Below are 15,589 nucleotides of genomic sequence, written 5' to 3' on the forward strand. Positions count from 1 at the left end.
ATAAAAGCCCATTAAAACTTCCCAATCATAAACCCTTGACATTTCCCATCCACGCGAGTCTTATCTTCACTCAGTCTCGGACCAACATTTGGCGGGAAAATCAGAAAGAAGCAGAAAAGCAGAAGAGCTCGAAGTGACGGCCGCACCCATGGCGGAAGACCAGGACCAAGATTCAGCTGTCTTAGAGGAAGAGTACGCCGTCTGGAAGAAGAACAGCCCTTTCCTCTACGACCTTATCATCTCTCACCCTCTCGAATGGCCGTCTCTCACCGTCCACTGGGCTCCCTCGGCGCCGCAGCCCCACACCGACCCTTCCCTCGCCGTCCACAAGCTCGTTCTTGGGACCCACACCTCCGATGACTACCCCAACTTTCTCATGGTCGCCGACGCCCTCGTCCCCACATCCCAGCCCAACTTTGGCGCCATTTCCGAAAATGACCCTGTGATGCCTAAGGTACTGAAAGATCGGTCCTTTTAACTCAATTCATAGAAATAATTTCTGGGGTACCAAGTATTTCTTAAGATTTCCAGAATATGATGTGGGTTCTTATTAATTTGAAGAAATGAATCGTGGGTAGTCGGAATTTGTCAGAAATATTTTGTGGGCGCCAACTGTATGTTAAAATTTCTGGCTGAAAATGTTTGCATTTGTGCTTGGTGTGGTTGTAGGTGGAAATAACGCAGAAGATTCGGGTGTTTGGGGAAGTGAATAGGGCACGATGGATGCCGCAGAAGCCGACTATTGTGGGTGCAAAGACCAGCGGTGCGGATGTATATGTGTTTGATTGTTCTAAACAAGAAGGAAAGAAGCATCAAGAGGAAGCCTGTGATCCTGATTTGAGGTTAAGGGGTCATGACAAAGAAGGGTATGGCCTGTCTTGGAGCTCTTTGAAGGAGGGTTACCTTTTGAGTGGTTCATATGATTGTAAAATTTGCTTGTGGGATGTTTCTGCTTCGGCTCAAGAGAAGGTGCTTGATCCAATCCACGTATATGAGGTAATTTTGGGACTAAAAACTTAATAGTTCTTGAAATGTCGTATGCATGTTTTGGCTATTGGGCTGTTAGTATTTTGAATGTGTGAATTCTGGATGGTTTTCATCAGCGTCATGAGAGTGTGGTTGGAGATGTATCGTGGCATCCGAAGAATGAGAATTTGTTTGGATCTGTTGGGGATGATTGTCAGTTGATGATATGGGACTTGCGCACAAACCAAACCCAGCATTGTGTCAAAGCTCATGAGAAAGAGGTGACTACAACTTTAAACAATTTCATTTATATGATTGTGGCTTTTCAATTTATGTTTGTGAGATTTCTTGTTCCCGAAATACTTACCCCTTTGAATTACACAGACTGAGTAATAACTTCTGTCACTGATTTTTGTATATGCTAAAAGAAAGTATGAATTATGTAGCTTCACATCTGTCACTAATGTTCTGTAAATTTCCATTCTCATTTTTCTAATGATCTCAGGTAAATTATCTTTCTTTCAATCCGTATAATGAATGGATTTTGGCCACAGCATCTTCAGACACTACTGTTGGTCTGTTCGATATGAGAAAGCTGACAGTGCCATTGCATGTTCTGAGTACTCACGGGTAAGCTTTCAAATCCCCCGTTGTCCTCTTTGTAAAATCAATCAATTATATACTACCATTATTTCTTCTCATCAAGCGTATGTCGACATTATGCTAATGATACCTATTCTTTATGACACGATTGGCAAGTTTTTATGAATTCTTTTGGCTTTGAAGTACATGAAACCATAATTTTGAGCTTGATGTAGTAGCCTGATTCCTAAAGCTACCGTTTTACAATTTCTCATTTGTTTGTTACAAGTGACGCACTTAATTTGACAGCCAGTCTGCACTTCCTTAGATTCTTAATATATTGTGCGGTAGAAATTCCTGAAACTAAGACTTACTGTGCTAATATAATTGAAGCATGAACCCTTTGTCAACAAATGAATAAATTTTGGAATTATCAATGCACAGTGGCTACTCGTATTATGCATTTGGGCATAATTTTCTCATGTCAAGAAAACATATTGTTGGAGTCTTCATCGTTTCTCATATATTAGCGTTTGCAGGCCACAGTCGTTAAACTGAGATTCCTAATCCTCTATTTGTTCTTGTAGGGAGGAAGTATTCCAGGTTGAATGGGATCCTAATCACGAAACTGTGTTGGCATCGTACGCTGACGACAGAAGGTTGATGGTTTGGGACCTCAACAGGTACTCCATTTCTCGGACTGGTTCTGTTAGAAATGCTTCTGTTTCCGTTTATCTTCTGGGTCAAAGTCCATTTCTGTTTCATTTGATTGCAAGAGCATTATTGGGATTATATCTTGGGACTAAAAATTCAAATCATTATCGTAATAAGTTATGAACTTATATGGTCGATGCGTTTTTAGGATTGGGGATGAGCAGGCAGAGGGAGACGGCGATGACGGACCACCAGAACTTCTCTTTGTACATGGCGGTCACAAAGCAAAGATATCTGATTTCTCTTGGAACAAAAATGAGCCATGGGTCATTTCAAGCGTTTCTGAAGACAACACTCTTCAGGTTTGGCAGATTGCTGACAGCATATTTGGCGACGACGATGATGACGTGCAAGCCCAACCTTCCTGTGTGTAATCGGAAAATCTCGACCGTGAACTTGAAGATATTTTTCGTACCTCTTTGGCTAGTGTTTAGACTTTCTAGAGATAGATTATGAGAGTAGAAGAGCATGTAGCTTCTCAGAAACTGCTGTTGGATAATCGGTTTGCCAAACTTTGATTTTCTCCTACTTGGTTAATCTCTTATGATTTTAATGACGTTAAACCTTCAACTAGTTTCATTTTCTTTATGCATCCATAATCGAGAAACGTTACGTATTTTACTTCTTGGAGCTCATAGTTCGGTTGGATAAGACCATTCACTCGTGTACACTTCAGGATGGATTTGCGCATTTCCACCATGCCTAGGATGAAAGCATATTGGCTAATGATTGCAAGGCATAAATTCTTACCTCTAGGGGACACAAAGGGCTAGTTTGAGATTGTTATGCTTTTTTGATAAATTGTTTCTGATGTGCTTTAAAAATAATTAATTACAAAATAAAACAATTAAGCATTTGATAAACTTTATTTTTAAAAATGTTGTGGGTTTGAAAAGTAGTGTAAAATGTGTATAGAATGATAAATAATGTCATTGTTTAAAATTAAAAAGCTTATTACAAGAATTAAAAAAATTATAAAAGCTCAACTCCATTTTTTATTAGAACAGCTTTCAAAAGCAACTTACAAGATGTTCTTAAAAGCTGCTGTTAGAAGACCATTGCATTTAAAAACTAGTATATTTTATTTTTAACAAATACTTTTTTACTGCTGAATTTTAACGTGAAAACATTTTTGATGAAAATCAGCAATACCAAACTGGGCCTCATCTCAAGGCTACGCATTCGAGTGATGCAGTATCGCTGGTAAATTTCCGAATCCGACGTTATTCTTGGACTCCACATAAAATTGAAGCACCTACTTTATAATCCATGGTCCCTCGTCAAAAAGACAAACAAAGGACATGGTATTGAAAACAAAAGCAATTATCCTTTCACCTACCGACAAAGATGCATATCTTCACAGTAAAATTCGACACTCATCCGACATGAGTTTTCTTGGACTATCTAACCCCACTTGTGTAAGAAATGTGAAATCATACAAAGCTAATCCATAATATAGCAGCAGATTCTATGACAATATTACCAGAAAACAAACATAAACTATTCCAAAATATAGCAGATTCTATAACAATATTACCCGAAAATAAACAGTCTTGATAAGCTTAGATCAACGGGAGGCGGGTCTACTGTTTTAACAAAAATGTCGGGTTTATATTGGATCAAGAAAGAAGCAAAGAAGGGGAATAGGAGGTAGAACAAAGAGGAAACTTAATTTTAATTCCAAAAGAGGGTTGGTATAAGCGGAAGAAGTAAAAATTAGGTTATAGATCCACCACCACCACCACCACCCCCAGCACAAGAGTTGGTAAGCCTGAAGGCCGTTCCTGTCCCTGTCAGTTCAATGGGTGGGTTGGTTAGCAGAAGCACATTCTTCACATCATCTGACTGACCTTCGAAGGGCAGGCAATGAACCTACAGACATCCTCGTCATTTTTCACGCCAATGGTGGAAATAGGGTTTCCATTGACCTTCACAATGGCCAGATGCATCACTCAAAGGGGAATATACTGTGAAATTTGTCCACTAGTCAGTCACCAATTGTGGATGACATGAATCCTTTGAAAAGAAAACTTAGCGCTAGAACAAGAAGCTTCTTTCCCGACATAAATGTATATTTTGTTCCTTTTTACCAAAACCCGCTCTTTAAGTTATATCATGCAGAGAAACTTTACATTAACACTCACCTGCTCGCAGCTCATAGTACTGAAACATCAAAGAAATCACATGCCACCTTCCCTAAGTTCTGTAATTCAGCAATCAAGAATTTATGCGTCTTAGAAAGAGAAGGAATGACTAAACGAGAACTACTTAAAGCAGATTAAATGAAACTCAGAAAAACAACATGAGCCAGAGGTAGTTTGACTGATATATCAGTAGCCTAAAAGTATTAGAAGGCTAAGAGTCAAGAGAATATGAGTTTCATAGAAAACCATTAAGTTGCTTTGCCATAAGTTTCACTGGCTGGCTATACATCATCTAAGTTTACAGCACTAAAGGACATGCAAACTTAAATCAAAATTTGAAGAATACTAGCAGCAAATCCAGTAAAACTTCAGCTTGACATTGATAAACCATACTTGTTCCAAGAACCAAACATGTTAAAAGTAATATAAAATTTGGAAACATAACCATAAACACAAAATGACCTGAATGAAAGCTCATGCTGCAGTTCGAAGAACTACTTATTGCATGACGATATATGTACTCTTCAGGACAATGTCAATGCTTCCTTCCTGAGCACTTCAGTTTGCTGCTGCGGCTCGAGTCCCTCCTAATTGGGCAGAACATAATAATCAGTTAAAAATTGCAACAGCTGTGTTCAGGTCCATTAATTTCATGGATAAGGACAAAAAAAGAATAATCTTCAGCAACTCGCACCGGAGGTAGACAATTAATAATGTAAATACCACTACTTTGGCTCATATTATGTTAGGTAATAAAGGGCTCATGCATGCCAAATTTTGCAATTACCGAATTATTATAGATGACTTGGTCATATAAACAATGATCGTCCATCATTGCTCAATGAAATTAATCCTTTGTAACTAGATGTAGCGCCCCCAAGAACCATCTATACAATGCACAAAAGACTCAAGAGACAAGTTCTGTATATATCAACATTTCAAAATCTCTCATGGTTAAAACCCAACCAAAATGCTTACAGAGAACACAACTAAAACAGCAGAACCGGCAACAAATATCAGAAAACAAATAGAAAGGTAAAATCAGAAAAATAACTCCGTTTAGCCGACTAACAAATGCAAAATAGTCATAACCATACGTTCATACAGGTTACAAGGTTAAGGGATCTTATGTCTTACTTTTCCTCTTACTTGTGCCGGAAGAATTGACATTCGACACCCCATTTCCAACTCCACAATCAGGAAGCTCCTTGGCTCCTCCATCCTGATTAGCAAAACACTGAAGACTCTCAAAACCACAGCCGTTAAAATCCTGCCCATTCATCACTGCACCATCTCCACATTTCCCATCCATCCCTGGATGAAGGCAGTAAAGCTGATCATCACATTGGACATTACACGGATTCATAAAAATGGCACCGGGCATATTTGGGTTGGGCAGGCTCGGATTCACTGATTTCTGATATGGAAAAGATCCAATTTCTCCTTCAATCCTTCCTCGAATGTCAACAAGCAAACACTTGAGCCTAGCAATCTCAGCCTCCAATGCAGGCTGACCCTGCAACCTCATCACCAACCGCCGATTTTCAGCTCTCAAATTCAAAACTTCATCCTCCAACAACTTAACCCGCGCCTTCTCCTTCTCGCGGTACTTACGAACTGCTACCTTATTACCCAAAGGCTGCTTCTTTGATTTCTTTTCCCCAGATTCAGCAGTATCATCAGTTCCGGCCTTGTCTTCACTCGCTGAAGACAGAATTTTAGTGTGCACATGAAAGCAAGTGTGTGTGTGGGAGTAATCAGGGCCCGGTGGGTTGCAAGTGTGGGCGTGAGTGCAAGCATGAGTGTCCTTAAGCAGGTCATCGAAGAAGCTGTCCATTGAGCAACTGCTCGCAAGTTCACCGCCCATGTTTGCACCCGGAAACACCTCCTGGTCGTCCATTAGGGTGAATAACACGAAGACCAAAGAGGAATAAGCTCCAATCGAGTGAAAAAGCACCAAAATTTCAAAACTTGGCCTCGACCCAGACCAAATTTCGAGCGCGATACTCTTAACAGACTGAAATCAGAGAAACCCAGATGAAAAATTGAGGTTCTTGAGTCCTGTTCTGCACGAACAGAGCGAAATCCACCGAATCAATCACGACCCAGAAAGGAATTCAACAACCCAAAATCTAAAATCGATTAGAATTGGCTGAAATCGAAAGATTCCCAGCGCGGACGATTAACAGTAGGGCCAATTCAAAAGGGTAAAATGATGAAATTGTACAACCATTCAAGGCGATTAAAGTCCAGTGGCAGATAGAAAATAGTGGAGGAACCCTAGGGAACAGAGAGGCGGTGGGAAAGAGGAAGAGAATACCCCAGAGATGAAAACATGGGAGCATTCAACGCGAAGAAAATACCAGAAAGATGAACATACCATGGATTGGGATTGACCAGTGGCTCAGAGATTCCGCCCACCTCTCTCTTTCGACAGTCAGTCGGAACGTCTTGGCTCTCAATATATACGTATTTATTGACACAGTAATGGGGTAAATATTAAAAATTAAAAATTATATTTATTGGGACAATCATCGCCTTAGTTCTAGGCTACCGTGAAATATGGGGTCCATTTGTGAATATGTTTTCTGAAGGTTGATCGTGGCCGTCCGTTGGCGATATCATACGGTGAATATGTTAGAGCAAAGCAACCGTGCTGTGTAAGTCGTTCTGTTTACCTGTGGTCCTGGAGAAGAGATATTTCCAAGTCACCGCAATACTGGAACGTATTGACGGGCTGGTTCGAGAATTTGGGTCCTAGCTTCCTAGGTAAGCTTTTGAAGTCGAGCTTTAAAGTTCTTTGAATCTTGGTTTTTTGTACATTGATATGTAAGAAAAGAATTTAATAAATAAATTATATTTATACACCAAATATTATTAAATTAACATTATAAGAAGATAAATATACAAACATTACTTAAATATCACACATTTCACATTTTTAGACGCAAATGTATTAAATGTTTACAGTCAATACCCTAAGATTGACAGTAAAGAACAATAAAAATTTAAAAGTATAATAAATTCAATGTCAATTGTTTGTCTTATGTTTTTGCTAAAATCAACATCACGCTAACAAATCGAATATTAAAATAATTCATTGAATAATAAACCATTGAAAAGTAAAATATAAATTCAAAATTTTTATAACCTTAAAGTACAATTTTCAAGATCATGTGACAGTTGATTTAAACATTTACTAGAAATGAAGAGATGGGAAGTTGAAAGAAAAAAAGATTGCAAGGGGACTTGTGTTTTATAACTCTATATGCATTTGAATAGATGAATTATGAGTAAATTTGAAAAACAAGAAAAAACTAGTGACTAAAAAAATATGCATTTGAATAGATGAATTATGAGTAAATTTGAAAAACAAGAAAAAACTAGTGACTAAAAAAACAGCTCCATGTTTCAAACTCAACACCTCAAAGAAAATGGAAGTCGAACATTTCCACTCAACTAACAAACAAATTATGGTATTTCTTACTTTTTCTTTATTTATATGTTATTTATAAGATGTATAAAAATTTTGGGGCCTCTCCGAAGTGGAGGCCCTAGGCGGGCACCTACAGGGACTACCCTCAGGGCCGATCCTGATTGACGTGGCTCAATCGTAACTGTTTAAATAGGTGAAAAGAGAAGGAAATGAATAGGAGGGAGGGAATCATACTCCTTGATCAAAAGTAAAGACAAGGCTGGAACTGATGATACTGCTGAATGGAGGCAAATTATGATTTGATCTCCAATTGTTTTGGAGATTAAGCTTGTTTGACCTTACTAGGTTTTATGTGGAGAGCGGGGAAAGGACCCAAGAAGCTGTGAAACCAACATTATCCTTCCACATTCTTCAAATTTGTGTTATATATGAAACCAACAGAGACAAGTTCTTGTTCCAAAACACAATTAACAATCATTTTATTGCATGTTCGGTCGTTTTTACAATAAGAAAATGTATCTTCTGCATTGCTCGGACTCGTTTAAATCGTTTCCATGAAAAATACTTATGTTGGAAATGTGTTTATTATAAATATATTGAAACTTGCATTAAAATTGTAAATGCATTCTAAAAAAGTCATTGAAAGTGCTTTTTCGAAAAGCACCTAGTCTACAAAATGCTTTCATGATCTAGATGCTCCTTTAAGTTTTTATATAAAATGTAATTTTTAATAAACAGGGCTTAGAAGGGCAAACAATGTTTACTGTACTTTTAATGCAAAGTTTACTGTTTTTTTTTTGTTTTATATTATTATGGGTACTACTAGCAGAAGGGCATAATTTAACTTTAAGATTATGCTTTAAGAACTCCTAATTTTTTTGGGTGATGCTAGTCAAAAACTTTTTTTTACCTCCTACCCAACATCTATTAATTTATGTCATTTGATCATCATTAAATTCGATCCGACGATCAAATATTAAAAAGAATGTTTGAAAGATAAAAAAAAAATATGAGAATAACACGACCCACTTTTTTAGAATCACGAAAAAAATCTTATCATCTCTTTTCCTAAATCTCATGGGAATTCACTAATACGGCATGAAACCGTTCCATATGAATTGCTTCAATGGACAAACCCTAATACAACTGACTAAGTTAGGTTTGTTTTATTTATTTAATTAATTAAGAAATTTGTTTTTCTCATGTTTTTTTTCAAAATTTTCTCATGGTATTTAACACTGCCAGTTTGTGTTGCACAACTACAAATTTGTTTCTCATAAATCATAATCCAAATAAAAATTGGACAAACTAATCAATCCTAATCCAAATAGAAATAGGAAAGTATATATAACTCCGAAGCCAAAAACCAAAACAACCATAGAGTAGAAATCAAGACCCGATTATTTTCTTGCTTCTTCCATCTAGTTCCTCGGTTCAAAGGTTTGACAATGATGTCCGCATCGTGTACTACTCTGCAGATGATGGACACACGAAAGGAGAAGGCCGAAAGCGAAAGAAAGAACCAAAAGACGAGCAAGAGGAAGACAAGGGAAAACAATGCAGACATTGATCTTCTCTTGCCATGTCTTCTTCAACTAAAAAAAACCGTGTGCCAATCGAGAGCTCTCTAGCAGACTAACGGAAAGCAGTTTTATGCAGATCTAGTCGCAATTTCTAGAGCTAACTTCGAATTGGGTTCCTCCTCCCTTGAAGACTCAAAACACTACCGAGTGTGACGATCGACAGTGGCTCTTTGATAAGGCGCTGCCGCGCTGCTAAGGAATCCAAAAGCTAGTGCTAGCATTGATAGTTTATACTATTATCCATATACAACAATATTTTAGGCATTAGTGCGAGAAACTCGTGCCTTAAGTTTGTGTACGTAGGTTTGTTTTGTTGTTATCAGATTCCAGTATAAAACTTATTCCACTTTTCAGTTATCTGATTTATTCTGCAAATTTTGTTACAGAACTTCCGTTTTAGTTTAGCGTGATAAGTTAAACACGAATATTGAATGAAATACCATAAATTAGAATCTACAAGCAATTTAGATATCACTAGGTATTTGAGAAAACCCAAACTTATTGATCTAAAGATAATAAGATAAGGTTTGCTAGGAATTCTATGGGAATGAAAAATGGGAAAATAACAAAATATCTTCGAAACTTAAAATACCGTTTTGGGCTAGTAAACAATAAAATTCGGCCGAAATCTGGAAGTGCCCATATGTAAGGGCAAAGCTTTGCGTCTTGTTCGTGACACCGTTCACTTCAAAAAGGAGGTCATGGCCCAAATTTGAAGTACTTGGGCTTTGCTATAGATTTTATGCTTTTCCAACTGTTTTACGATCATTTCAGTCATTTGTTCTACATTATTTACACTCAATTTTTAATGCATTTATGTGTTTGCCAGAGCATAAACTACACGAGCATCACATAAATATAAAACTAGTAGTAACCAAAGATCTTTCTGTAACTTTTGCATCTGAGCCCCATAGGCTGACTGCTACATGAGCAACAAATTTTATTATCCCAAAATCTACAAAATCTCAATCTCTCATTCTGTGATTATGCTGGAAAAACTGATCAGTTTCTGACAAGCTAATGAAACAAGCTACAGATGTTCATCCTTTCACACGATCACTTCTACAATTTATTTATACATGTTTATCTACAATCCACCCCAACCATTGGGTGCACTCCTTTTTTTTTTTTTTTTTTTTTTTGTTTCTTGTACTGTACAGATGCCAATTTCCTTGCTGCATAAGTATGCTGCAAACTTACAAAACAAGAGAGTAGAAAAAGAAGCTAATCAAAGCTTGATGATCTGCTCCATCTCCCTTTCAAATATTCTTCCCATGAAAGGTTGTTGCTCCGCTCCACGCTACTTGACGATGTTGTTGTTGTTTCATCATCCACATCAAGCAGCGCAAGACCCAAATGCAACTCTGCCCTCGAATTTGGATAAACTTCATCGTCATTATCATCCCAGTTTTCTGATTCCTTTATGTCAAAAGATTGAGAGTTTGCTTGATTTTCGACATCTGAATCCCCTTTCAGAAGCTTCAGTATCTGAGGGTGGAAAGAAAGAGCATGATGAAATTTGGAATTCTTTTGTTACACTAATACTAACAGAATCCTACTCTGGATATGACATTTTCATACCTCAGTCATCTTAGGACGAAGGCGGGCTGAGCGTGTGATGCAAAGTTTTGCTGCATGAACCATTCTCAGCACCTGAACCTCATCAAACTTTCCATCCAAATTTGGATCCAGTATTTCTTTTACATCACCTTTCTCTATTTTCGGCTTTGCCTGAGATGTAATTCAGTGTCATTTATCCAAAACACGCAAAAGAAGTAAACAAAATAAGAACAAAAATTCAAATTAGGGAGGTGGATCATACCCACATGACCAAGCTTTCTTGTTCTTCTGGTGTCTCGGAGCCAATTGGTTTTCTTCCTGATAATAATTCTAGCAGGACCACGCCGAAGGCATAGACATCAATCTTGTCACTGATTTTTCCATACATGAAATATTCGGGAGCAAGATAACCAAATGTTCCCACCACATCACATTCGGTCTTAAAAGATGTAGCTGTTGGTCCCCAGATTGCAAGGCCAAAATCAGATAACTGTCACGTAGATGGAAGCATTTAATTAATGTCATAAGACTGTGATCGTGTTTAAAACACCATTTGTGTTACTCTGATTAAGCAGTACCTGCGGTTCAAAATCTTTGGTGAGAAGAATGTTTGAGGACTTTACATCTCTATGAATAACCGGTTGAGGACATTCATTGTTCAGATAACTGAGGGCTTTAGCAATGCCAACAGCAACATTAAATCTCACCTCCCATGACAATACAGATTTGTAGTTGTTCTTGCCTGCATCACTTACAATTTTGAAATCAACATGGTTTGAACAATCTTTACCAAGAAAGTAAAAAAATGGGAAAAGTACTTGATATTTACCATGTAAATTTGCCTCTAAGCTTCCCTTAGGTAAGAAATCATACACAGAGATTAGAACGTTGTCTTCGATGCAGAACCCGAGCAGAGGCAAAATGTTTTTGTGCTTCAGCGAGGACATGATCTCGACTTCATCAGTGAAATCCTTCCATGCTTCTTTGGATGATTTCATAATCTTCACTGCCACTGGCTTCCCATCTGAAAGAGTTCCCTTGTAGACGAGGTTGCATCCTCCTTTCCCGATAAGATTTTCTGTTAAAAGATAAAGAAGTTATTCGAAACAGAAGTACTTAAAAGAATCCAAACAGAGAGAAGGAAGGAAAAGGATATATATCAAACCTGAAGAAAATTGAGAAGTTGAAGCTTTTAGAAGCTCATGACTGAACCATCTGCAACCAGATGATTTTGTTTGAAGCAGATGCTTTAACCTTTCAGGAAGCTCATCAAAAGCAGAAAAACCATCCTTCATACTCTCATCAACAATGTCACCTATACTTCGTTCGAATGGATTTTCTTTGATAGTTGTACACTGAGGAGACAGCTGTGGAGAGCGGTCAGGCAAGCTCATCACCCATTGCACCACAGACATGTCCCTGGTGGCGGGAAATTGAGGATTGGCAGAACTCACTCTTCGAAGTAGGGGCCAGCCAAGGTTCTTAACCACATGTTCTGCTGCACCAAGTGAAGTTGATCTCCAAGGCACTCTCTTTTGTTCATACATCGTGCCTTCACTACTGTGCTTCGAACCATCTAGGGAGCTCTCTGCCATATCAGAAGATTTCGGGGTTTCCGTATCCGCCTCAAAGTCACCAAATTCAGATGAGTATCCTTTGGGAGTGAGACTCTCGAAGCAAAGACTTGGTCTTGGGTCTTCTGTGAGACCTACCAAAGCTGAAGAAAAGAACTTAGTATTGTTAGTGCATTTTTAGTTACTAAATAAATAAATAATTTATAATTCTCAGCATTTTCCAGGACTTAAAACACCAACCTGGTAGTTGGTTGCTGGTGCACCTTCTGAACACAATTTTCCCGTTGTGGATGCCCACAACATCAGTGGTTGGTCGCAATTTCTTACCGCAGAATTTCGCCGTAGAATCCCAACTGCTGCAAATGAACTCTGCTTAGAGTAATGAGAAAAAAAAAAAAACTTAAAAATAATGCAAGTTTCTTTCTGAGATCAAAGTTTTTGTGCCCTACCCAAGAGTGTTTGGATTGCTTATGCCTACAACTATGGCCACGGTAGAATGTTTTTTCGCCTCTCTAACTAGAGCTTTTCGGATTGACCTTCCCGTCAAGACCTGACTGATGAGCTCCACCTGAAATTTTAAGCGTAAAAATCCACAGCCAGTCTCAAGTTTTGGAACAATTGAAGCAGTGATAGAGTAGTGAAGATTAAGGAGTATGAACCTTTTTCATGTCACATAGCCCCTCATAATCCTCTACGTAACCATCCAACATCGTCTTGGCTTTCGAGACATAATCTGTACATATTAAACGTTACGTCACCAAATAGTCTTACGTTGCCAGACAATCCGAATAGCTAATATCAATCAAATTACACATAACATTATTCAAAATATATCAAACTGAAACTAAATCTGCAGGCATTTACCAGAACTTCGACAGACATGAGCTGCAATCACGCAATCTCCAGGCTGGGCGACTTTAACGAGAGCCCATCCGAGAAGCTCTCTGCTCTGGCTATCAATTGGAATCCCAACCAACACAACATTCTTCTTCTTATTCTTCTTCTTTATCAAGTCCCTCAATGCCTCCTCAAGTATCATTTTCTTTATATGTTTTTATGCCTCTGATTCTCTCTCTCTCTCTCTCTCTCTCTCTTCTCACAATCTCACAATTTCTACAAACTCTTTCTGTTTCTCAATCTTCCCACTTCTTGAATTTAACATTTCAACCCCCGGAGCAAAAGCTTCATAAAATTAGGAAAACCCAAATATCCCATCAAAAGATTGCAGATTTATAAAATTCCAAGAAATCCCATTTGAAAATAAAAGAAAAAAACATCGTCTGACATCAACAAAGGAAGAAAAGTAAGCAGAATAAAGAAGAAGATAAACGTGATCCGACAAAAACATAAAAAGAACGAAAAAAAGAAAGAAAGAAACATGTACCTAAATCTTGTACCAACTCGTGGCTCAATCCAAACACGTTGTTTAAAAGCCAATGCTGCCAAGTAAGCATCATCAGCCTCACCGACTGCAGCTAAATTCAACACCCAGAAATTCAAATAAATAAATATTTACAGAAACGAGTTCTAATCTGACAAAAAAAGCTTACATACACAAATGGTTGTTATTCAAAGAAAAAATGTCTGAAAAATGGTGGGTTTTGGGAATTCCGTCGGCGAGAGAGTGAATTCCCGCCAAAAGTGGACAAAGCCTCTTTATTTTTTGGGGTTTTTAATTTTTTAATTTTTTTGTTTCCTGTGCTGTTTTTTTGGTTCTTGTATAAAGTGAGAGCAGAGACGAAGACGGTAATTTGAGGACGTTAAAAACCGGCAGTTTTCTCGGGAAATCCCAGAAATGCGACGAAAGAGGGCAGACGGACTCCCACCAGCTTTTTGCGGATTAACGAACAACAGGAGGGCTGTAGACGGCCGTGGCCGTACCATTTATGTTTCATTCAATTTATTTGAATTGGTTAATCAAACTAAATAAATTCGACAAAATAAATCAAAATAAATAAATTAAACACTTTAGCAATAAAATAAAATTGAACTCATGCTGCACGATGAATAAATTGTGAACTCATGCTGCACGATGAATAAATTGTCAAATCAAACTTTTGGACGAAATTAATTTTGGCATATTTATTTGAAGAGTTTTATAATTAGGGTTGGTCCTAACCTTAATGTAGCTTGGTTACGTGAATGAATTAGTTGTAAATTGGGGAGTTTCACTTTTCATTAATTAGTGGTCTATTTTTTAGATTAAGCCATTAAAAAATGAGTTCCATAACTAGCTAATTGGAAATGATTTGGTAGGTGGAGTCATGACGTTTTTTCAAAAAATAATTTTATTTTAATCTAATTTAATCGAAAGTGGATAGTATCACATCTGCTATAGCTAATATCGTTACATACACATGTTTGGAGTTCGAAAACGACAAATTTTACCATGAATAAGATGAAAATAATAAACTACGTGATAAATATTTTGTGTTTACTTTGTTATTTTTTGTTCGTTTTAGTCAAAAGCCACCATAGGAACTATGTTTTTTGTTTTCACAGATGAAAATCATTGTCAGATGTCATTTACAATGCTTTGACTTTATTATGGTTAGTTTAAACTTTCAGGTAATGGAGTTGGTTTTTGTACTTATTTTAGCATCTCGCATCTCTTTTTATTTACAGTCGTATTCACTATATAATTAGAGGTGTGCTATCCACACATCTCAAGTTACTTCTCACACATCCCTTCTTAATTTTTATTCGTTGATCTTCTTCAATTCATCCAATCCAAAGGCTGAAAAGTAAAAAGGTGTGTGAGAAGTAAAATGAGGTGTGTGGATATCACACCCCTATAATTAATTAAGAAGCCACACACAATGGCCGGAAATAATGATGGGTGTACAAAAAAATGAAGAGAACAAAATGTGTGAAAATCACTTTCCCATTAATAAACATGTACTAACTTTAAAATACAACCGTTTTACCACCTTAGCTTGATGAAATTATGCGTTCGGTCTGCTTAAAACTTTCTTTAGTCAAATCATATATATCAATCACTCTAGTACTACAAGTTGCCCTCTGCTACGG

At 37.5% G+C, this 15,589-nt stretch overlaps 3 protein-coding genes across 9 annotated transcripts; 1 reads left to right on the forward strand and 2 right to left on the reverse strand.

Moving 5' to 3' along the window:
* The first annotated feature begins 59 nt into the window (after positions 1 to 59).
* Positions 60 to 2,815, forward strand: LOC137725278 (WD-40 repeat-containing protein MSI3-like). Its single transcript, XM_068463912.1, has 6 exons — positions 60 to 454; positions 670 to 996; positions 1,104 to 1,247; positions 1,472 to 1,596; positions 2,136 to 2,231; positions 2,411 to 2,815. The coding sequence occupies exons 1-6, from the start codon at positions 149 to 151 to the stop codon at positions 2,634 to 2,636; spliced, it is 1,224 nt and encodes a 407-aa protein (XP_068320013.1). The 5' UTR covers positions 60 to 148; the 3' UTR covers positions 2,637 to 2,815.
* Positions 2,816 to 3,741: 926 nt separating this feature from the next.
* LOC137725279 (basic leucine zipper 23-like) lies at positions 3,742 to 6,893 on the reverse strand. Of its 4 annotated transcripts, XR_011067480.1 has the most exons (4): positions 5,544 to 6,893; positions 4,869 to 4,993; positions 4,407 to 4,465; positions 3,742 to 4,229 (listed from the first exon to the last, which is right to left on the reverse strand). XR_011067480.1 is itself a non-coding variant. In XM_068463914.1 (3 exons), exons 2-3 carry the CDS (start codon positions 6,304 to 6,306, stop codon positions 4,965 to 4,967), a joined length of 792 nt encoding a protein of 263 aa, XP_068320015.1. In that variant the 5' UTR covers positions 6,307 to 6,472; positions 6,787 to 6,853; the 3' UTR covers positions 4,625 to 4,964. The 4 variants fall into 4 exon arrangements, 2 of the variants coding, with proteins under 2 accessions (XP_068320015.1, XP_068320014.1); XR_011067479.1 differs by having other exon boundaries at positions 3,742 to 4,465; XM_068463914.1 differs by lacking the exons at positions 3,742 to 4,229; positions 4,407 to 4,465 and having other exon boundaries at positions 4,625 to 4,993; positions 5,544 to 6,472; positions 6,787 to 6,853.
* A 3,563-nt stretch (positions 6,894 to 10,456) lies between these two features.
* On the reverse strand, positions 10,457 to 14,614 carry LOC137725847 (protein kinase STUNTED-like). Of its 4 annotated transcripts, none has more exons than XM_068464654.1 (12): positions 14,114 to 14,614; positions 13,944 to 14,028; positions 13,424 to 13,741; positions 13,219 to 13,292; positions 13,009 to 13,127; positions 12,800 to 12,915; positions 12,151 to 12,702; positions 11,815 to 12,063; positions 11,564 to 11,727; positions 11,248 to 11,475; positions 11,007 to 11,156; positions 10,457 to 10,913 (listed from the first exon to the last, which is right to left on the reverse strand). In XM_068464654.1, exons 3-12 carry the CDS (start codon positions 13,596 to 13,598, stop codon positions 10,650 to 10,652), a joined length of 2,091 nt encoding a protein of 696 aa, XP_068320755.1. In that variant the 5' UTR covers positions 13,599 to 13,741; positions 13,944 to 14,028; positions 14,114 to 14,614; the 3' UTR covers positions 10,457 to 10,649. The 4 variants fall into 4 exon arrangements, with proteins under 4 accessions (XP_068320755.1, XP_068320754.1, XP_068320756.1 ...); XM_068464653.1 differs by having other exon boundaries at positions 13,944 to 14,034; XM_068464655.1 differs by having other exon boundaries at positions 12,800 to 12,912; positions 13,944 to 14,614.
* Between the last annotated feature and the right edge of the window lie 975 nt (positions 14,615 to 15,589).

The sequence above is a fragment of the Pyrus communis genome, chromosome 2 (assembly GCF_963583255.1).
Source record: "Pyrus communis chromosome 2, drPyrComm1.1, whole genome shotgun sequence".
Classification (NCBI taxonomy): Eukaryota; Viridiplantae; Streptophyta; class Magnoliopsida; order Rosales; family Rosaceae; genus Pyrus; species Pyrus communis.